General features: G+C 31.0%; 1 protein-coding gene and 1 long non-coding RNA gene across 6 annotated transcripts in view; one reads left to right on the top strand and one right to left on the bottom strand.

Annotated features, from left to right (window-relative positions):
* The window catches only part of LOC146995135 (uncharacterized), a 427,109-nt gene that overhangs the window by 103,110 nt on the left and 299,072 nt on the right, over positions 1–24,927 (top strand). The window lies entirely within an intron of this gene.
* Positions 1–24,927, bottom strand: part of LOC118182910 (uncharacterized) — a 353,090-nt gene that overhangs the window by 119,793 nt on the left and 208,370 nt on the right. For 3 of the 5 annotated variants that reach the window (XM_085825702.1, XM_085825700.1, XM_085825698.1), the window contains exon 2: positions 19,702–19,851. In XM_085825702.1, the coding sequence (XP_085681828.1) occupies positions 19,702–19,851 (150 nt within the window). The remainder of the gene's footprint in view (positions 1–19,701; positions 19,852–24,927) is intronic. The other 2 variants (XM_085825701.1, XM_085825699.1) reach the window with 1 other exon arrangement.

Here is a 24,927-nt window from a genome sequence, read left to right as displayed (position 1 = left end):
CGGAATTTGAGCAAAACGAATTACGCTGATTTCTGAAAAGGAAATATATCTTCTGTTAGTCTCCAAGAGCGTGGTAAAAGCCAAGAAAAGCCATTAAATAAATAGGTTTTTGAGCATGATAGATAGCGTTATCTGTCACTTTACAAAAATTATCCTTGCTGTGTCTCTGACAGATCATTACACGAAAGAGCCAATAAAAAATAAATAAGAAATAGAACGAAAAACAGAAAGAGAAGCTATATAAAATGCCGGAAATAAAACAAACTGAGAAAAAGGGAACACCTAGTAGTTGATACAAAGTATCAAAACAGTATCTTTTGGCTTTCTTTCACAACAGGTATCATGTAAAGACATAGACTGAAAGAAGTAACAAGAGGGGGGGGGAAGGAAAGGAAAAAAACCTAAAATGAATGAGGACTAGACACCATTAAATTTCTCTTGACAACTCCCTCCATTTTGTGGAGCATGCCGTAGCAAATTCTTTTTATTCTCGATAAGAAGTCTGACATTATTATTTCTGAGAAAAGATTAAGGACGTTACGTAGAATGTTTTCATAATAGTATCGATATTATAAGGACTGGTAATAATTTTTATAATAATGGACTTTGCAGTGTCTATTATAAATAGTTAAAATGAAATCTAGATGGGTACTGTTTAGAGATAAATTGATATATGATATATAATGTCGGCACGAAGCCAAAACCTCGATTTCGAGCACATTTAGCCTCTTTCGTCATTTTTTATGCATCTGGTAAATTGTTTTCGATGATTTCATGCTAGATTCAAATAAAAATGTGCACACTCTCTAATATCAGTATAAGTTATTCTGTTATTTTTGTTTACCGAATTCTCGTTTAGTTGTACTAGTAAACCTCATGGGCAGATGAAATATATCTTCTGTCAGTCTCCAAGAGTGTGGTAAAAGCCAAGAAAAGCCATTAAATAAATAGGTTTTTAATTAATAGCTTTTCTTGGCTTTTACCACGCTCTAATTAAATAAATAGGTGCTAACATTGACTAGCTAGTGACCTACGACCAACGTTATGGTTGGTCGTAGGTCACTAGCTAGTCAATGTTAGCATTGGTTTCAGTGAAGACATTCTCATTTTGCCCATTTCCATCCTAATTTTGATCGAGGACATTCCGAAGCATGTCTGATACCTCTTTTTCTTTATTGCCAAGCATTAACTATTGGTCGAGCGGTAAAACGATTGAACAACGGGTGTTCGGGGAGGACTCAAATCAAATGAACGGCCAGACTGCACAGAATTTTTGTGGTTTCCACATGTGTAACATGAATACACTCCTTAGGCAGATAGCCTTCCAGTGCTTTACTAGAATCCAAATAGTCCAATAGTCCTTACCGCCATCCTCATGGGAGGACTACGGCATTGACAGAGAAAGGGTTGGAGGCATTAAGTTGTTTTGGGGGTTGGAGACATTAAGTTGGATTAAGTTGGTTTTTTGGGTTGGAGGCATCAAGTGCCTCCAACCCCAAAACGATATTAGAATGAGAAACATTCATGCCATTCCTGTTGTTCGAATCTGAATTAGACATAGCGGCAACCTCTCGTGATAATCCTATCCAATTATCCTATCCAATTATAAGCGACCGAAATTATTGCGTACATGTTTTAATGCTTGATATTCCAAAGAGTATCTACATTTTAGTTCTCCCTCCCCCTCGAAATGACGATGTTACAGGATCAATTTTAGAATAGTGCTGACTTTTCCTACTTGAACACGTTACCAGTAATCGATGTCAGCAAGTTTCCCATCCGTGGTAATTAAAGACAAAGCGTTGCTCGTATTCAAAACAAGGACAGAAAAGGATTTGTTAATTCCGGTGTTGTATGTATTGTTTAAAGTAAATTATCAGGAAATTAAAATATAAAATTATTTAGAATGTTTAAAATTTTGTAATTTTTATTTTAAAATTTTTCGTAACAGCTCATTAAAGTACTACTATTTTATAAACAAAATTAATAAGTATTCAATTTTTATGGGTTTGGAGGGAGAGAAAGATGTACTTCCTAACAAACAATTTATTAAATTTTCTACTATATAACTATTGCTGTTTTCTAATAGCAAATTTATTCACAACCACGCATAAAGAAATAAATATTGTAAACATTACTTTTCAGATTTTATCAGAAAAGAAGCATTTAATGTTTGTCAATCATACATTAATTTATTTTTACATTAATATATAATATCAGCGAAAACGAGCATAAAACCTAACATTTTATAGCTGTTGCGGCAATTTTGAATATTTAATAGTAAAAATGACATCATATTTAATCACTAAAAAATAATATCTATTATGATGAATCATAGTTTAATTTTTTTAATTTTCTGCCTTCGGGGAGACGAAAGGGAGGTCGGGAACATTCGGGGAGGTCGTTAAAACGTGTTCAGATAGATGCCCACAAATTCCGAAACATTTTTAGACAATTAATGCAGTTGTGACGTAGGAAATTCTTTGACATTACTGATTGTTTCTGATCTAGTTAGATATTTTACAGAAGATGATATGTTATTACGAGAAATAAGTTTTGTTGAAAATCATTGCTGCTAGTTATCATTTGGCAATTTCCTGTAATCGGCTGAGAATATTCAGTCCTGAAACATTGTGGTGTGCGTGTATTTATATCTATATCTATATCTATCTATATATATATATATGTATTGACAGACAGAGATGATATTTCTCTCTGGCACTAAAACGTATTTGAATTATTGTAAAAGTTAAAAGAGAAATGGTGACGCTATAGTCACTTAATTCCACGACCCTTCAAGATACTCCTGTCAATCTTTTGACGTATTATTTTAGTATCAAAGGCTATATCTCTTTGCTACTATAATTTTTAGAAGATTTGGAATAGAAGTAAAATTAATAATCTTTTTTCCCCCCAGTGCATTCTCTTTTTTTTTTTTTTTTTTTTTTTTTTTTTTTTTTTAATTCAATGCATAAATGGAGAGGTAAAAATGTGACTAAATAATAAAATAAAAACAACAATGCTATCTTCCCAAATAATTACGTTAACTCACTTAGCGTACCTGGATTTTCCACAAGAATCTTAACACCTTGCTTTACAGTATGGCCTTTTCAATACAATTCGTCAAACCAAGGCTTGATATTCAGACATTAAGCTTATAAAGGAAAGCGTTGGTTATGATTTGAATAAAAGAGCCGAAAACAATCGTAATACATAAAACAACTGAGTGACTTTTGTGAGAACATTGTTTCGCAAGGCAATAGATGCCGTACTGTTTAGGAGAAGGTTCAGTGACATGCAATGTTTATGTCGTTATTTTCTACGAAATGGGAGAAGAGAGCAGAGTTACGTCATAGCTGTTATAGTTAGACGCAAGGAGAGTCTTGGCACTCATCGAAAGAGTAACAACGTGCATTTACGGGAAGATGGGTTTGGGATAAAAAAGTGATTAGAGTAAAGATGTCATTAATATTTTTGCTTACGAGCTGCTACTGAATCAGCTGATATTTATATTTTGTAAATACGAATGATATAAATGTACCTGTAACAATGTAATAAATTCTAATAATTGAAAAAGATACCGTAAATACGTGCAAGCAATAAATACAAGTAAGAAAACAAAAGTGAGATTAATTTCATTTTTAATTAGAAGTGCTCAGTGTATTTCCATAAATATTATCAGGAAGAGACTCGGCAATAAGCAGCTATTAAATATAGATAAAAATAAATTTGATATACGCATATTTGTTTTTTCTTAGTTGAGTTATTGCTCATTTTTAATGAAAGTGTACAGGAAAAAAAAACTGCTAGGTTTTTAAAACTATTAACTGCAAGATGAGCTCAGATTGTTAGCTCAAAGGAGGGCTAGCCAAAAAGATCTATTAGTCTCAAAACGTGATTTTGCGTTGAATCACTATAAAAGTCTGAATCATTTTTCAAATTGTTGCCACCAAATATTATCGCCCTGTATTATATTTAAAGAAATTAAGTAATGAAGAATTTGCATGAATGAATGCATTATGAAAAAACAACGGCACCTAGAGCATCACATTCTGAATAACGTAGTCCTCCACCCAAATATGGACACCTGAAAGCCCGAAATTTGAATTTCGAATTTGTTTTATTGTGTGTTTCCTATGTTGTGAAACTTTAAAACGAATTTTTGATTAACAAACTCAACCATTTCAAAGCGAACAATAGCAACACCGTAAGGGAAGAACATTTTTATGTCCAGCGCGCGAGACTGTCTATCGGAAATTTTAAAGATAAGTTGTTTCTAAATATTTTAGCCCAAATGCTCTCAAAACGGGTATGTGTGTGTAAATGAAATAAAACGCCTCTTTTTGTATAATATAAAATCTGAAAGCTTTCAGATTTTGTTTTGTCTTTTTTTAAATAGAAAATAAATTTTGTTAGCTGCACGTATACATGAAAACTCAAATATAAAGCCTTTATTTTTGCAACATTTCGTTAAATATGCAGAGGACAAGACTTCTGAAAAGGAAGCGTTAAAAAATCAGTTGTGCCTTGACACAGAATCCGGTTACGGTTTTTCCATTTGCCAGCTGAATGTGTTAATCATTACATTAACTCGCATTACATTAGCATACATAAATATTTATCAGAATTTAAATTAACTTTTAAGCACGTTATAAGAAACAACGGAATATAGAAGAATTATTAGAAATCTAAACAGATATTATCGAAAATGGTGACCCTAGAAAGAAATGATATGGTTACCATTTTCTAAAAAGTAAGCGACAATAAAATAATGTTAGGATTCGCAAAAAAAGGCTCTTGGATTTATTAGATAATGGCAAAGCACTTTAAGGGTAACAGGATGCCTTCATGGAGAACTCTCTAATGGAAACTGGTTAGTATTCATGTTACACATGGAAAAAACGCTCATGCAGTCAGTTCGTTCTCCAGGATTTGAACCCATATCGAGCTACCAGTGTCCAGCAGTCTAATCCGCTCGGCTTCCGGTGGGGTTGTCGATAATGAACAAATAATTCACCATTTCTTTTTCTCAACGAAAAATTTTATATTTAAGTTAGAGATACTGTGCTGAGAAATTTTCTCACAGATCAACATTTTTATGTACAATAAACTTGAACTCATTTGGACTGAATTTTTTAAATTCTTATAGTGCATTAGAGCTAGACTTAAGATAATAAGGTAAAGATAATAATTTAAAATATACAAGAATATTATCTGGAGTATTTTGCTTCCAATTCAGATTTAGATTACTGCTCTACCACAGATCGCCTGAAATCACATAGACGCAAATCTGCACGGGTTAGCGGAGCAAGTTTTTAAATTAAATGGGGCCGAATTATGAGTGTGGACGTTTATGAGACTATTTTAACCCTAGCTGCTCCAGTTTCGGTCATCGATTGAGATATAACCTGAACATCGTTCTTCGTGTTGACACAATGAAATATTTAATAAACAACCCATATAGTAAATAATTCGCCTTCATAATGTGGCCTAGCATAATGTGGCCGCACATTTATGAAAAACACCGGATTGGCATAAGGGTGCCAATTTTTCAAGATGAGTTTCTTGAACAGGACTTGGGTATTTCAATATGCGGTAAAGTATTTAATTATTTTATCTAACCCTATCTAACCAAAATGTATTTAAGTATCTTTAGTGTCATTTCTCCCTTTCTTTTTTCCTGCCGGAATGTAAATTTTAGCTTTCGCATATTCAAATGAGGTAGTAAGAGATACTATTTAAAGGGAGGTTTCAGATTGTTTAAAAGGAGAGTGTTCCGTCTGCTGAAGGCCACGTTATTAGTTGAAATTTTACGAAAGCGGCCTGTCTTCGGCGTTGCTTTATTTTGCCAATAGGGCCACGTCGGTAAGATTTCAAATTATATTAGAACACTGCTTTTAACAGCAATGTATTCTCAATAACTGTTGAAGCCGATAATGAATTACCAGGTTAGTATCTGTCGCTTGAACCCCTCAGCAAAATATAGATATATTTTGAAATTTATGAAATATGTTCTACAAAAAATTTAAGCTGTCTTATTCTATATTTAAGACTCTTTGTTTGAAATATTTGTGGCATTTACATTTGCGAATACAACAACAAAACATAGGAAATGGTAAGGTAAGTGTTTACAGCTCTGCTTCATAGTAAATGAAGTAACGTTAACGACTGAAAGCCAGAGAAGCTAATTTAAAAAAAACAAGAGCATTTTTGGAATGATTATTAATTCACAGAAAAAAAGCAAAATAAATCTACAAAGAAGAGGAAGACCAATTTTTCATCTGCTTTTATCAACACAAACACACAGAACTGTAGAATAGGCAATCCGCCAAAATAAATTGGGTAAAAGCCAAAGAAGGAAACAACAGTGTAAAAGGTCTACGAAACCCTTTTCAAAATTAAGAGGGAAAAGAGAGAAAGGAGAAAGAACTTATTATGGAAAACAATTCATTCTTTCAATTTAAGGTTTTAATTTCGTTCAGTGAATGAAATAAATAATGTAGAACTCAAGCAATAAAAGGAAAAAGTACTAGATGGAATGATTATTGGAATTACAACAGAACTTAATGCAATTTTCCTTGGAATTCCTGTCTTCTCGGATGATTAGGCATTAACATATATTATTTTAGAATGTACTTGTATAGAAAAAATACGGCTGAATAATTGCTTTTACCATAAATAATTCACTAGCGACTATTAATTACCTATTCTCAATTTAATGGTAATATTTTATTCATCAAACTGCTTTATAGTGACAAAATTTTGCATAACTTTGTTAATGATTTCACCGTTTAAATATTATGTTAGAAATTTAGGTTATGTATCTAATATTTGTCATTAACATTGAACTGGTTCACTTATTGAAAGTTACGCATTTTAAATGTACTTAACATTTATATAAATGCAGTGATAAGTATGTAATTTTTTAATAAGCTTACATTTCGAACACCCCACCAGGGCCCCAGCAGTTAATACCGTTTCATGCTGGAAGTTTGCTCCAGGTTCGATCGCAAACAAAGGAGCTGCTTCATGGTTGGTTTTCATCATTTTCGCTATATAATTACATAAATACGAGCTATTTTCTGTAGAAAGTCCTCCACGAAGGCATTCTTCTCCTTAAGCAGATAACCCTAGTGTGCCTTGCCAAACTGAAATAACACAACTTACTACATTTAAGACTATCGTATAACTAACTGCGTAATTAACTACATTAAAGAATAAATTAAAATTACTTGAAAACGTTTATAATCATGAAAAGTTATGAAACAACAAAACTGGGAGTCAAAATACGAATTCTCACACGAAAAAAAAGTATTCTGTAGCCAAAGAATTTTAATATTATTTATAAATTCAAATATTCTCGCAAATCTTATCTCTACTTGACTATTTCGAAGTGAGCAACTTTCGAATCTCACGCGCAAAATGCGAAAGCAATTGATACTGCAACATTCGAGAAAAGTAGGTCTTCTGTACGGTGATAAAACGGAAGAACTGAAATCGCTGCTGCACTTAATGGTTTTGTTGTTAAAGTTGGTACTCAACACGAACGAGAAATTCTCCGAATCTGGAACGCACTCTGAAGCGGAATTGGACAAAAAGTTGTATTCCAGAGAGAAGCAGATAATAATACTAATACAAAAAATATCTCAAGCTATAACGTTGTTCAAAAAAGCATAAAATACGACCATGACAGTCAGACCGCGAATAACAGTTGGGGAGGGAATAAAAATCGAATGCCGTTGGACAGGATTTTTAGGAAAGCATCTGGCTACACCTAGATACAAGCTCTGCCTTCTCTTCTGTGCGCGAATTCATGCGAATCACTGCGCATTATTCGTGCATCACGTCATGTCATGTTATTACTCATGCACTTATTTTCCATGGCGAAGTAATTTACGAGTTTACCATTGCAGCATAAAACATTGTGATTCGCCGGCGAGCATGCGAAACAAGGTTTTCCCTTTAGATTTTTAACGTTCCTCCATTCCACCCCCTTCTCCACTTCTTTATTATTTATATTATATCTATTTATCTATAAAGGTATACATGTGCGTGCGTTAACGGGACGGTGGTCAAGTGTAAAGCTCAGCCACAAATTTCACTGTGTCGCATAGTTTTTCCGTTCCTGAAGAGAGCGTGGTTTCTAGTCCACGCACATGCCGGTTGCTGTGAGTTATGGGCTTGAGGCTCACAGATGACTGCAGCTTAACAATGGCTCTGTGAGGCCTCTGATGGTTATTTACGACTGGTGCCGGATTCTGCCTGACAGTTTCAAGGGAAATTAAACTTTGTTAAAACAGCTTGTTCGATGGATTCGCCCGGTTGGTTTGGGGGTCACCCGAGCTACATTATTGCGAGTGCGGAGGGAGGGGCCACTCCGAATTGTTACCAATATAATAATTTGCCGTTACGCATTCTTATCTCCGTGACGTCACACCAGTCGATGATTGGATACTGTTTGGATTGCGCTGAAGGTTAGTGGGAGGTGGTTTATAGCCTAGCGACTTTTTGATGAGAAGCATTTCAACATAGATCAATCACCGAAAAAAAGTACCTTCTTGCGCAATATAATAATGTTTATACTGTATAACTTAACTCCTAGCGTAAAACGATGGAATCATTTTTCTTAAACTATTTACCAGTAACCTTGTACTTTACAGAATGATTTCAATGGACCAGAATTTATTGTCAAAACTTCGCTGCTGCTATTGGCTGTTAAGAAAAATCAAGGTTAATTTACCATTGCTTATAACGAAGACTTATTCTACTTTCTATAGAATGAAAAAACTTGTTCTGCTTTTTGTTCCAAAACAAAAGTCACTCAGTAATATGTTAATAGTTACTCAGATCTAATTTTACAACATTATGAACGTCTCTCGTGACTTTTTTTTTCCAAAGTTTTTGCACATGTTTGCTCATTTTTATAAAATTTTTTCACGTCATTTTGTGAGCATTTCATACAGTTTTTTAATATTTTCCAAGAGCAAATGGATTTTTTTTTTTTTAGTCCGAAGGGGCTTTGTCCCTAAAAGACTATTTGTCTCGTTTTGCGATTTTGCGTTGAATCACTATAAATGTTCGTTTCACTTTTCAAACTGTTTCCACCAAATGTTAGAGTCCTGCATTATATTTGAAGAAATTAAATAATGAAAAGTCTGCATAAATGTATGTATATTTCTCGCATTGTGATAAAACGACGGTACATAGAGCCATCGAATTTTGAATGACGTCATCCTCCTACGAATATGGGCATCTGAAAGCTCAAATTTGAAATTTGGAATTTGTTTTATTACCGATTTCATACTTTCTAAAACTTTAACAAATTTTTTATTAACAAATTGAAGGATTTCAAAGCGCAACGCGGGGAAAAAAAAAAAAAAAAAAAAAGTTTTATATCTTTAGCGGCGCAGAACGGAACTGTGTATCGGAAATTCTAAGGTCAGGATCATTTTTAAATTATTTTGCTATATAACTGAATTTTATGGTTTAACTGCAGAGAACATGATATTTAATAAATAAAGGTAACACACAAAACGCTAAAAAAAAACCTTTGGACGTAATTTAAAATCTAAAACCTTTAAGATTTTATTTTTCAACAGATCAGAATTGAAGCTCACGTACGAAAGATAGTATTCACTAACTGTCATAACTGTTTGCATGCCTTGGCAAGATAGGTTAGACTTGGTTATATGAACATGGAAAAGCATACACGAGCTCTCTGCCTAAGAGGACAGGTGTCTTTCAATGCCTTTTCTTCTAAGAGAAACTGTGTCGAGTTCAGATTGCTCATAGGGAAAAGCCTCAAAAACCAGCTTCTTCACCCTGGGTCGAACTCCAGAATCCAACGTTCTTAATCACTCGGCCAGTGGCGGGACCGTTTCTAAGACAACAGCAATTAAAACTAATTTTCTGGATTAATAGATAAACCTCTTATATTATTTGAAAGGAAAATATGACCATACTTTTTTCCCTTATATGTAAAATTAAATATCAGAAAGATAAGGACCGAATACAACTAATTAGCTCATTTAAGCTAATTTTTAAGACAAGAAATAATCAAAAAATAATAATTTCAGAATACACTGAGGTATGCATTTATCCAGCGACTGATAAAAATTCACTGTAGTTGAAATCTGGCAACAATGCGACTGGCATCGCTAGTCCAGCTAGAAACATTCCAGTGTTCCTAGCAAGGGAACGGGCTGAATGTAAAAGTGAATTTTTCGATAATTGTTCCCGTTTGACTAATATTCTTATAAACATCCTTTTAGGAAAGTTTTCAGGAAGGTTAAATTTTTTATGAAATTCTCCACGAAAGGTTTTTTTTTCCAACCGTAATCATTTTAATTTACTCTGTATTTATCATCTTAATCTCCAATGCATTCCTTTTGATATTCTTATGCATTAGAGTTACAATGAAATTAAAATGGCATGCGCATCACAATGTATTCGCATGCTCATGCTTCGAGACGATAGAGTATGTATGAGCATGGACTGAATTTGATTGTAAGGTAGGAGTTCATAAAACTTAGTATAAATAGCTACAACTTTAGCCATTAGTGTGAAAGTTATTTGGTATACAGTTGATTAAGTACTGAATGGTAGTTTTGTAAAACTATGAAAGTATTTGTCTAAGTTACAATTAATTTATTCTGAGTTTACCATTTATCTAAAATCGCAGAACAAATGAATTAAAAATATTACGAATTATTTATATATATATATATATATATATATCATATTTCTTAATAATTTTGTGGTATAAAGCAATGGAGTAATATCTTTCGGACCTGTTAAAAGTTTATGTAATTCAGTGGACCTGTTAAAATTTATCAGTTCTAGAGCAGCATACTTATCAAGGAGCTTCTTCTTTTTATTTTAAAAGAATGAAATAACTGAGAGTGATGCAGATAATTAAGATAAAATGACACGCTGAACAAATATCAATTTAGAAGTCAAACAATAAAAATCAACGTTATATTTGCAAAATTTCACAGGACTAGTTTCGATGAAAATTTGTGAATGTAATGCTGATTTTTATTGTTTGACTTCTAAATTAATTGATGCAGTATAGTTAACTAATCGATGCTATTTTTAAACTGAGTTGATGTAAGATGTTTTATGAAAGATATATCTATATAATTGTTATATAAAAAAGCGTAGTTTGAAAATCCTTTTAACAATCAGAAAGAAAGAAGGGGAAATGAATTTTTTTGCTTGTCTGATAAAACTAATCTAATATATTCACATAAGATTGAAATCATATGTCAGATGGGTAATGAGACAATTACTTTTTAGTTCATATCAATTATTTTAATTAATCTCAGCCAAGCATACACTTAACAATAGCACTTTCTTATTCGGAAACTATATGTAGCTTAATAATAGTTTTACTTCTTGCATTTATTTCATGCAATGACATGAAATTCAATAACGAAATTTAAAATAGTAACATGAATGCAAATTATTTCCCAATCGCATCATCAAAGGCATTCTTCAGCGCGCAATTATATCTATGAGAGCAGCTGTTGGAAAATGAATGCAATTAATTTTTGTCCTTCAAACAGAATTGCGATAATCTTCTGCGGTAATCAGAAACGACGCATGAGTTTCGAAATTCGTCATTTATCTAATAGGATCTCGTGGCTCTTCGGTTTGCAGTTAACGAAAAGAAAATGTCGTTTTACTGTTGTCATAAAACAAAAATGCGAAGATACGTTCCAACTTCGATTGGATTTCATTAGTTAAATGTGGTGAAATATTTGCAGAGTGTGCTACTATTTGCCAATTATCAATTTCCTTTACTTTTAAAATAATTCTTAAGTTGTAATTTTAATACCGTTTCTAAAATTTAAGCATTGTAAATAATACCTCTTTTCATAATTTTGAAAGTTTAAACAACTGTATGTAGCTTAATAATAGTTTTACTTCTTGCATTTATTTACTTCTTGCATCTGTGGTTCTGTTGCATTTATTCTTGCATCTTGTTTTACTTCTTGCATCTGTGGCATTACAAAACAAACCCCAGTTCCTGGAAATGGAATGGACTCAATCCCTGAATGGATACTTGATGATTGCTTCTGTTTCAATAATATGTTTATGAAAGTTCTCTTAGACGAAGAGCAAGTTCACTTATAAAATTATCTGAAAAGAATAAACTTTTCTGTACAACAGTTTTCTTCAAATCCAGAATCATAAGGATTAATCACCAATTTCCAATTCACTGAGCAAACTACCTTGCTCAATTGAAGAGGCCTCAAGAAGTGAAATCTGACATCAGTTTCCTCACTGAAGTCACTAAATGTCTTTGCTTGCGATGAGAATCAGCAACATCTGGAAGGAGATCTCTTATCGACATCCTTATTGTGTTACTGAAACGGCAGCATAGACAGAATTTGTATATTCTGAATAATGTGAATCAATTTGAGCAGATTGTGTGAAATTCCCTATAACGCTTGAGTTGTGAGATACCTTTAATCAATTATATTATAAACGAACGTCCTTACAGAATGTTCTACGGTAATTTACTATCGCTGATAGTCTATTGGTCATTGCTAGTGTCTCTACTAATTCAGTTAGCTGTGCTTAAAACAAATTTGTGCTGTCAACTAATTAAAGCTCATTCATCTCTTTATCTCTCCCATCTGTTACCATTAAGTCCCATTAATCATCCTCATTACCTCTCTGTCAGCCCTTAATCATTGTACCCTTACATCTCTATCATTAGATCATTGCAACTTTTCATTCACTTTTAATGTCATCATTTCTTTTATCCACTTCTTTAAAATTCTATCTGTGACAGATTTTGCTTATATTTTATATTAATTATAAGATGTTATTATTACTTCTGTGATGCTATATATTAAACAGAAATTATTGAAATTGTGTTTTAATGGTTAATATTATACAAACGTTCCCTGTAGCATCTCTTTATAATTTAATGTAAAATCATTTGTATATTTTATCATATACTCGGCTGCAAATAGCTACATCAGTAATTAATGTAAAGTGCTTGTCTATTGTTAATTCTAAGCATTGCTGCGTCTCTTCATTTAGAGAGAAGAATAAAATAATGAGCTTGCAAAGCGTTCACTATGTTAACAACGAATTAGGACAAGGATATTTCTTGAATTTTTTAATATAGACTACATTTCCTGCTATCACAGTAACATCATTCGAAATTAAATTTCATATTTAAAAGAATAGAAATTGTATCATTCAAATCTAAGAAATAAATATTCCTTTTCTTTACTGTTTATATTTATAGGTTGAGAATCTTCAGCCCATTACATTTTTCTTAGTTTTGAGATGTTGTTATTAGTCAAACTGATTAAATGCTTGAAAGCAATTTTCTAGCAGGCCTGATACAGACCATTCTGTTTTTTTTCTGTTACACAGAAAGCTTTTGAACAAAGGCTATTATTTCTTCTTTTTCTCTGGGCTTTAAGGATCTTGCAGAAACCAGTTGCTACAGGATTCTGAAGTGTTTTTATTTCAGTCAGTTACGCATACTTGGGCGATTCCCATCGGAAACAAGTGTTGTTGGATATCCGGCGAATTGATTTTCAGACCCGGTTGTTTGGTTGATTTGTTCTTCACTCTCTACTGATCAAAGAAAGATCTGTCCATGAATTTATTTCTTCTTGAGACTTGATAATCAACAAAAGAGTTTCCTTTCTTTAACAGCTCTCGTATATTATTACATTTACTCATTTTATATTTAGCATAATAGAACTTCAGCTATGCAGTATCCAGATAGGTAGAACTTCAATTACCCGGAATTTTAGTTGTTATTCTGAATAACGTTTCTCCTTTCCATAGGCGAAATAAAATTAAATTCTTTGTCATTTCCTTTTTAGCTCTCCCCAACCTATATACATAAGGAGGTAGCGTTTATGTTCCAATAATTCCACTGTGAAGTTTTAGCGAGTAAGCACGAATTAGGGTTCCCACAACATGTTTTGTTTATTTTTATGATGATGTCTCTATGTGTGTGCGTGTGTGCGATGATTTTTTTCGTCCATGATAAATTCGTACAAAAACTTCCAAAAATTTCTCTTTATATATAGAGCTGATTAGATTTTATAAAAAAATGGATAATTGGAAGTAGTACATCAAGTCCTTAATAGCCTTTTAAAGAAAAAGCGGAAGTGATACTTTACTTGAACCACATAATAGCTTTGCAGAATCAGCATAATATATTGTTGCACATATAAATTATAATATGCTATTGCTGTTTAATGGCATTGTTACCTGATACCTAAATATCGCGGGGATATACATGCTGATCAAAATAGATTTAGGTTTGTTGATACTATAAAAATAGCATAGAAGAAAATTAAATTATAAATTCATTTCAAAGTATTTATTTTAAAAGTATTTAAAAATTGAAAACCAATTAAATTATATGTTATTCAAGTGCCCAATAAAATACGATTTTTAAGAAAAAATAAACAAAATATAAAGAAACATTTGATTTTTAGTATAAATTTAGAAAAAAACTAGATTTTACACATAGCAAATTTTACCTAATAAAATATAATTTCGTGTTACAGACCTTCATGGAACATAAAATTATATTTTTATTATTATATTTTATTTACAAACGATCAACTGGAAGTTATACTTTACTTAAAGCTATAACTACTTTAGTGGTTGTGTAGGTAATAAATATTTCAATAGTTATTTTAATTTACTTATGTTTATGTTTCATAATTTTTCAAACTAGACACAAATTTGATTGCCTTATGCCATATAACCTTGACTAAATGCTAAAGAAATTAAAGCAAGAATATGATTTAGTGTTGCATTTAACTTTGTTTTTGTTGTCTTTAAATTTTATATTTTCGGATTTAGTATGACTGAAATCCTGAATATGAAATTTTAGGAAATCTTAAGAATATTATTCAGGCTTTTAGATTTAGTATTTCTGAAAGCCTGAAGATGAGATTGCTGAAAGTATCCATACACATTCTATACAGCGGGAAATTTACTTTTATTGGCAAATGTTAGTGCGATGTCATCACTCCTCGACAGGTAATACTTTGTATAAGACATATACACACTATCCACGTATTGAGTTAAATCGACAGACATGTTTGTCCTAAATCAGAAGCTAAAAATGCCTAGCTAATAGATAAATAAAGTGAAATTAATAAAACAGGAAAGAATACTAAATTCCTTTTAAAAAAAGAAAAATAATATTAGAAATAATAAACTTGAGATGAAACAAATACCTACCTATCTACCTACCTCCCTCTCTTTCTGAAAAGTTTTTAAAAGGTATAAATACCGAATTACCTAGATTATATGTGTGCGAAATCCAGGTAATTCGATATTTATTCCTTTTACAAATTATCCATTTTTACAAAACCATATTTAATGTTACAAGAGATTGTTTTAGACATTTTTTCTACTTGAACTACATATTTTCAACTGATTAATATTATTTCTATTAATACTAATGAGTTGAAAATATGTAGCTAATCTAAATTCAATGCTTAGCACATTTTAGGCTTAGCAGTAATATTTTGCTACTGAACAGGTAGAATATATATACTTTTTTTTTCATTTCAAAATGTTTTCTACTCTAATGCTACAAATTTGAAGAATTAACTTCTCTTTTTATTTTTTGTTTTTAAGCCCAAAAAGGCGATAGCTCAGACCTTCTATTAGTCTCGAAACGGCATTTTGTGACGGTTTACTATAAATGTCCTTTTCACTTTTTGAATATTTGCAACCAAATATTATCGCCCTGAATTATATTTAAAGAAATTAAATAATGAAGAATATGCAGAATGTATGTATGAATGTTTCTCGCATTGTGAAAAAACAAGGGCACCTACGGCCATCAAATTCTGAATAACTTTGTCCTCCACTCGCATATGGGCAACTAAAGCCCGAATTTTGAATTTGTTTTATTGTTTATTTCACATTCTGTAAAACTTTAACGAACATTTTATAAAAAAAAAAAAAAAATTCAACGATTTCAACAGGGCGATAATATGTAAACTGAAAATTATTATTGTTATAGTTTTTAAACTTTTAGCTTTTTTGCTTGCTTATGATTTTGATACTAATTTTTTTTTTTTTTTTTTTTTTTTTTTTTTTTTTTTTTTTTTTAATTTTAACCCAACCTATAGGGTTTTCAAATTTTTACACAGTTTTATTTTGTCATGTATTAAATTGCTTATACTTGCATGTTTTGTTCTTGGACTCGGTCTACTCAAAATAGTATGTTTATGCTATTTAAAATTTATTTATGCTTTAGATGTTATAATTTTGCAGTTTTTTACACTACTTACTTCGCCCTATAGGGGTTGACTGATAAAGACACTGATTACTTTGATTGTTTTTCTGAGATTACTTTAAGTTTTAAACTTTGATTTTTGTCTTTGTAAAGTTCAGAAACAGGCTAATTTATTTGCTTCTTTCTTTTCCCTTACCCCCCCCCGTCCGATGACAACGCAGCGAAAGAATGTAAATTTCCTTTTTCGTTTTGGTTTCGACGTATTTTTCTCCCGTTCTTGCAGTTTGTTACTGTACTTATGGTTTTTGATTTTTATATACAGTTTTGAATATGGGATGAATTTTAAACACATTATTTATTTTAATTTATTTTGCTTTATTACCACTACTTATTGCTGTTTTCAGCGAGCAGTCAGTTTAAGCTGTGAGCTGCCTTTTACTTTGTATTTATTCATTTATATAAATAATTCAGGTGCTTTAAAAAATCTAAAAACGTTTTTAGAAATAAACTTCCTTTGAACTAAAATAAACTTCATGGAGAGATTTATTTTCCGGTATGTAAAGATAAGGATTTTTCGACAGCTGATTTTATTGTTGAGAGAGGATATGAAAAAAATCCATAAAATATCATTTCAGCATTAAATTAGAAATAAGTGTTTAAATCACAGAAATCTCTTCGAATTGCTCGTGCATACCCCGCTCCCAGATAATATGTGCCTAAATTTTGTAGGTTTGAACATTTCTTTCTCTGCGCTATGCTATGCATACAAAAACAAATCCTTCATTCTTCTTGATAATAGATAGTTACAAATTTTATACTTGCATATTTGGTATGTATTATGGTATAATTTTCTTAAAAAGTATTTGTTTATATCATAATACTTGAATGGTTAAGGATTATAGAATAATTTGCTCAAGTAGATCGCACTTTACTTGAATCTTTTTTAAAAACCATAGCATAATAATTTGGTTGGAGAGAGTCAATTTGTATTACTATTGATAGCAAATTTGTATTACCTTTGGTAATATTTGAAAACATTTTTCGCTTTTTGTTTTTGACCTAAAACTGAATAAATGCTGTAAAAAATACACTGAATAAAAGTGTTAAAAGCATAAAAAATAAGTTAAAATTTTAAAATTTAACAAGTCAACGTTAAGATTTATTATAAAAATGATTTAATAGTAATTTTAAAATATTTTAAGATCCTATTGGCTTTTTGATATTATCTAAAACGACATGAAAAATAACCATTGAAAACAATATAGAGAATGATTTGCTTTCGAATTGCGAAAATATTACGAGTTTAGCGCTTTTAAAAATTATTAGAAGGAAATGCGGAAGAATTGAAAACTTTGAAAATCTTCTGATTTTCAAAATTAGCTTATTTTTATTTTAATATCGTCCAATTCCAGAGAATTGAAATATTATAGCATATAAACAAGATTCAACACCCTATCAAAATGATTAAATGAATGATATTTAAAACCATTTTTTGGGTCGGCACATAGATTTTGGTTTCCAGCAGATCCCATTAAGCTTGTAACACACATTGAAAATATTTAGAAAGGATAAATCCATCGGGCAAATATTTAGCTTTGTCACATGATAGAAAACAGTGGACCACTAAGGATTCCTGGGGTACCCATATAAAAGAAAACAGGTGCTCCATAACTGTATACGAGAAGAAAAAGAACGATTCTGTAGCAAATTTGGCTGGGAACGTGCGAAAAGTACATGTTTTGGAGAGGAGGATCTACTTTTGTGAAGGATTTTTTTACATAGAATAAATTGATGACCCAGGCAATGTTACACGATATATGATAATGAAAAACAAATGTAAAGAACAAATTTTGAACATGATAAAAGTACCAGATCGGTTACGTCTCTCTTCTTTAAAGTTGCCAATGTAATACTTAGACTAGGCTCGTCAGCGATTGTTAATAATCGATCAAATTATGAGATTAGCAACATGCATAAATTACAGATACTTAGCTTTCGGGCTAAAAATACTTTCTTACATTCTTTCCAGATTTCTTTAATGCTTTCACTCTCGGAAGACAAACGATATGCAGAGAGCTTAACCCTGTTTTTAGTCTCACGATGACTACATTCTTGAAAAATATAGTAACTGTTTCAAAAGTTAGAACACCTGGTGTAATACTAAGTAATACATTGATCTAAATGAACACATACTTATTGAGAAATAGTGGTGTTCATTCATTGCACAGCTGCCGATAAGAAAACATTCCGTTGCCACAAATGGTTGATTTGTCGCTAAATTGTAACTGCCTCAGTAGGTTTTTCTGTTAAATTTTTATGTCTGTGTCTCCTTGAATGAAGAAATAAAAAGATAACCAGTATCCTACACGCGATGTAATTTCTGGAATTATTCTTTAGGAGGTATTTGTATAAAGCAAATTTTTGGCACAAGATAAATTTTCTTTTCTGAATTTGCTATCATATCTTATAAATGATGTTCCTTAAAATTTGTTGTATGTATTTTATTTTAATTTAGTTATTACATAAGTTAAAGTTTTGAAATTCAAAACGCAACTAAGGATAAAGGAAATTAATAGCCAGTTTGTTTTTTTAATATTACTTAAATTTTACTTCATTGTGGTATTGCTGGATAAGACATTTTAATTTAAATCAAACAAAGATAAATTTTAGTGATAATTCTCACATTCTATGGAGCATTTTAAAAAATCTCAAAATAAAAACCATGCACTCTGATCTGTGATATGAACGTTCAAAGAGTCCTTATTTTTTTGAAATAGGGCACTAACATGCCTAAGACAGTAATTCATAGAGCCTTCAGTTTAAGAATTAAAATTCTCTTATTCTTAGCAATTTCTTAACAGTTTGTTCAGTTTAACAAAATTTAAAAAGATCACTTTCGTTTTTTATAAATCTTCCCTTTTTGAAAAACTAAGCTGAAAAAATAAATTAAAAATTATTTAATTTTTTAATCTAGTTTTTAATTTAATAGGTAGTTAATAGTTAGCAAAATAGGTACCAAATAGGTAGAACACAAATTCGAAAATATAATATAAAATAATTTTGTAACACAAAATAAAATTCTGGAACACGCTGTGCATACAAAATTCTGTAAACACTTGCACATTTTAAACTTGATAAGCATTAATAGTATTAATACATTTGGGGGTTTATTAAAAAGGTGCACGATTTCCTAAAGATAGGTACTTATTTTTGGAACACCCTGTATCATATGATAGAATTTCTGTAGAGACGTTCGCACGCATCCCTAATTTGTAATATTGTAATAAAATTCTGAATAAATCTATTTGTATCGCACTGAAATGTTATTTGGTAGACTTTAATTGTAGGTAATAAAATTAATTGATGTTTACTGATTTTAAAAAAAAGTTAATCATTCTTTTTTAAATCTGAAAAATGTTTAATGATGTGACTAAAGTTTGGAATAGACTCACCTTCTCTTATTTTTCGGTAGGTCGTATCAAAATCGAAGCCACATTCTTTAAGCATGGCAAAATACAAAGTATAGGCCATGGAGGCCGATGCTCCGAACGTGGTCACCAATCTGTTGAGACTCTCTTGAAGATGAGGGTTTATGCCACCTGCTAGAAAAATAGCACTTTATTAGTAATAGCAAAAGTTTATCTCGTAACAAATAACTGCTCATTGCAAAGAATATTAGTAAATTAATTTTAAAATTAATGGTCATTTCAAGAGCATCAATAAGTACTACAAAGAAAGAAGACGAAGAAAACGAAAAGAAAGAACATGCTATAAAAACATGCTGACTTCCTAAACTACAAAGATATGGTATTCCTCACTTGATAGGGAAAAAATGAAATTTTATTACATCAGGCATTTTTCATTACAACAAAGCTATAGTCAGTTGCATGCCACAAGCTATATAAGATCCACTGCTGCGAAAATTCATCGAAGTCCTTGCAATATAGTAAACACACAAGCTTGGTTTCCTTGAAAATCTCCAAAGTAAAAATTCGCTTGGGGGTCAGATGCCGATACCTAAGACTCAAAGGTCATCTTGTAAACTTCGGTGACTATGCTAGCGATAAGGAATACGTGTATTCAGCTAACGTAAGGAAAGCAAATGAACGCGGGGCCATGATATATTTTCTCTCTGAATAGGCAAATTATCATATATTTTTACAATGCCAGAAAGTATAGTTTTTTAAGAGAAAATATTCTGCTTCTTATTTCTGAAGCGCTTTAAAAAGCTTCCATATTCGATTAGGACTGCTATCAACAGTAATATTCATATTAGCATATGTTAATGACAACATAACGTGAACACGTTACGTAAAGGCATGTTTTTACACTTTGTGAAGAAAAACCTGTGCATTCTTAAATAAAGTGTGCACCTTCTAGCTTCTGATTTTCGGAAAGGGCTTTCAAAATTCATTATACGGGTTTTCAGGATACAGTTTTTAAAAAAATATTGAAGAAATAAATATTATTGCTTCAATGATTGGTCGTAATTGCAGTTTTTAAGTTAAATCAAACAGAGCAATCTTTCAGATTATGGCCGTTATGGTTATATGACACGTTTTAGTAAAGTAGTACGTGAATAAAATCACCCTAATTTTAAGTTTTTCTTATTATATAAACTTGCTTTTAGTCTGCACCATGGATTATCAGCTTACCTTTCAAACAATTTTACTTGGGTAGCGTTTTTGAAAGATTCTGTATTCTGTAACGTACAGCTAAAGAAAAAATTCTTATGTAAACACCACATAACTTCTTTCTACAACTTGTTTAATTATATATACTTTTTCTGTGCTTTATTTAAACTTATTTCCTTCAATTATTCTAACTTAATTAACATATCCATCAAGGTAAGGTGAAAAAGACATAAGCTGCAGATTTTTAAACTAAATATCCCAGTTAATTTTTGGCGTACGGGAGGCAAATTTCTTGTATTTTTAGTTTTTCATAATGAGTATAAAAACTTTGCCAAACATAAATATGGGAAATGGGAGACCACATTAAAAGTTTAATTTCGCTATTGTAAAAGAGTCATTATTCTTGTTTTAATTTGACATTTCCAAAACATGAATATTTTCATCATTTAAGACGCTTCTGTAGTTGGAAGTATATGATTATGATCAATGATTGCGAAAATAAAGGCCAGGTAAGGACTTTTAAGCCGGGTATCGGGGGGTATGAGTATGAGTATATATATATATATATATATATATATATATATATATATATAATATATATGGAAAGATATATATTATATATATATATATATATATATAAACGCATATATATTATATATACTCATACACACGAGTATATATATTATATATATATATTATATATATATTAAGCAAAGCAGTAATAACAATTTTGGTCAAGAAAACATCTTGCGCAATATGCTGCAAAATAAGTAAAAAATAAAAATTGTAGAAAGCTCGCCTATATATACTCGTGCATATATATATATATATTCACGCTTTTTAGATAACTCTGCGAAAATTAATCTTAGGAGATAATGTAATCAATATTTCTTTAGTAAATAAATTATTATATATATATATATATATTTATACGCACGTACAGATGTCATGGGAAAAAAGTCTCTTTTGAATCCATTTTAAATTAATTTTACAATCGGTTTTGGAAAAAAGAATCCTTTATTGTGTCCGTACGTACAAATGTAATACCGGAAAAAATCACTCAAATGGATTCGTGTCGTGAACTGTCAAAATGGATATTTCCGTTGAAATTGGATAATCGAAATTTTCGCGATCACAATACTCTATTTCATACAAGGTATAATGAAAACTAAACAAATAAATACCCCAAAGTCTGTTGGAAAGATCAGTTATGAGAGTATTTGTTAATTTAGGTTAAAAAAATTTAAAAATACAAAACACGCAAATCAAACTGCTCACATAAACCTACTTTCACGAAAAAGTTCTTCCGCTCCATATTAGGATCATGACATGAAACAATAATAGCCTAACTTTTAAATACGTTTTCCCACCCGCAACTACTGGAACATTTATTTTTAATGAGAAATTTCTAGAAAAAGTGATGTTTCAAATTACTGGAGGAAAAAGTAAAACAAAAAATACTTTTATCATAAACTTGCTGTTTTAGTAAAGGAGTTACCGTGGTTTGCCCGTGGCAGTGACCTGATTTCCTATATTACATCAAACAATCTAATTTACGAAGTTGCATACGTAACTTTGCAAATTAGACTATGTTTAGAACTGCTAGTGCAATTTTTGTTTAGATACCATATGAAACATAAATATTTAATCGCCTCAACTGTCTATTACACCAAATGTATATTTGCTTTCTATTGTGTTGCGGAGCAATATAGCTTTTGTTCTCTCTAAATACTAGGATTAAATATTTCAATTTATTCAATTCCAGAATGATCAGTGCTAGATCAGCGCTCAAAAGTCCTAGTATTTATAAGACAAGATTTATAAGATTCATAAAATAATTTTTGCAAAACTGTATTCACTTAAAGTGAATCAATACATGTTTTGCACTAATTCGCATTGATCACCAATTTTCACTTACCTTGAATCTGATATTTCAGTATCTGTATTCAATAAGCTTCCACTTGTAAAGAATCATTACTTATAGTGCGTAAAATTATATGTCATTGTATGGTCGCAAAAGTATATTTTTGTATGGCATTTATTGTAATTTAATACCTTAATATGATACAATATACATATTAAATTGGTATAAATGATAAATTTGGTAATTGTGCAATTAAAATACATAATGCAATGTGATATTTTCTCATCCAATATATAAAAAATTCCGAAGTAAAATAATTTCTTGAGCCACTCAGTTTAGAATAATATGATAAAATGAGCTTGTTAAAGCAGTTCCGATTTTTAAATGCAACGACTAAATCACATGCGTTCAGATTTTATTAGCATATAAATGATCAGCTTATTATGTTACCTTGATTCTTACCTATATATATTTTTAATAAAGATTTATCAATTGAATTTAGACACAAACTGCTGCACATTCTTCTCTTAGTTATGTATTTGAATTCATAAAATATTCTATCTTTGCACTGTGAAATTTTGCAGTTGGTACAATTTCTAATTTTATATTCTTCTTGAGTAAGAAAATATGTACATCTCACAATATTTAAAAGCATGTAAACTCATAACTGATATATCGAAAAAACTTAAAATAAATATTCCCCTCCCAATGAAATTTTGTGATAAGGAACAACACATAAAGGAAAGATATTTATGCTTGTCTTTGTCACCACTGCAGAATTTCCACATCCTTATTCTCTTCAGGTATTTGAGGACGACGAGAAAAATAATATTGGAATGGTTTGAATGGAAAATAACAAACTAGATCTTTTACACTTACTGGAGAAGTGAAAAGGTTATCCAGAAAGAGAAACGGACATGTTTGTGATTCTTGGATGCTAAGAGTCTTTTGACGTGAAAGTTAATAAATCTTCCAAATATGGAATTCAAAGATTTGACATTGTAATTGGACAAAGGTAATAAGTAAAATACAAGTACAATGGCCCAGTTTGAAAAATATGTGTGGATGGATAATTTCAACGACAATAATTAAAAAGATTTTTTTTCTACTGGATTCTTGTAGTTAATAGTAGTTAATCGTTAGTTAATCCCCTCCCCTGATTTATAGAGCTGTCGTGAGCAAATCTCTCAAAATGTTCTTATTGCTAGGTATTATTTTTTACACATCTGACTACAATAGGCTCCGACATAGAATGTGTAGTCAATTATGCCAAATTAAATTATAATTCTAGATTTTTTAACATTTAATACAATTCTATTTACAGTTACATTTACAAATTAGACACACATATAATGAGCATTCGAAAATAAACCTAGACTCTTTTCCTAAATTCGAAAGCTTTTGAAAATCGAACATCGCAAACTTAAACACAAACCTCATTTTCTAAACGCAGCGAAGTGAAAGAATTCCCTAATATGCTCAGCGGATTTCAGTATGTCACGTAACGAACCCAGAACTCAATTCTATCGCAGTGTTCATCGTTAGAGTTAATTTTAAAACGATATAGTCTCAAACCCAGGAAAGCTTTTTAATTCGCTCGCGCAGAATTCTGCAATTACGGTTACCACTGCTGTTGTTGTCAGGTTTACTCTCTCACATACGTGAAAGAAAAAACAAGAGTTTTTAAATTGCACAGAAATGATAACTGTTCAATAAGATATATTTATAACTCTATTCAATATTTATATTTGTTCAACAGGAAAATTTCCATATTATTCCAAATGTGAAATTTTAATCTTGACATTTTCAGTTTTAATCATTGATTAACAGAAGAGAAGTTAAAAATAAGTACTGGAGTAACAGTATTAGAGTTTTATTGGTATATGTTAGTATCGTCTCTATAAAAATTAAGGTTGCATATTATCTATAAAAATAGATGTTTCCCTCTGAAAAAATTCGATGTCCTTGTAAGAATAAATAGTGATAAAACCGCTACCTTCGAAATGTTTACGTATTTGTTACATTTGGTATTCGATTAGTAAACGAATGGAGGGAAATGCGAAAAATATGAGTGGAATTATAATAGTACTCAAAACGCTACCCTCACAAAACCTTGATATTAAAGGTTTCTTCCTGCTCCCCTCCTATTTCATGGAATAGATGTTATTTTAAAGTTAATG

Source organism: Stegodyphus dumicola, chromosome 10 (genome assembly GCF_044657685.1).
Source record: "Stegodyphus dumicola isolate Sdum_Otavi_A_Nest chromosome 10, ASM4465768v1".
Classification (NCBI taxonomy): domain Eukaryota; kingdom Metazoa; phylum Arthropoda; class Arachnida; order Araneae; family Eresidae; genus Stegodyphus; species Stegodyphus dumicola.
This window is presented reverse-complemented; position numbering and strand designations above follow the sequence as displayed.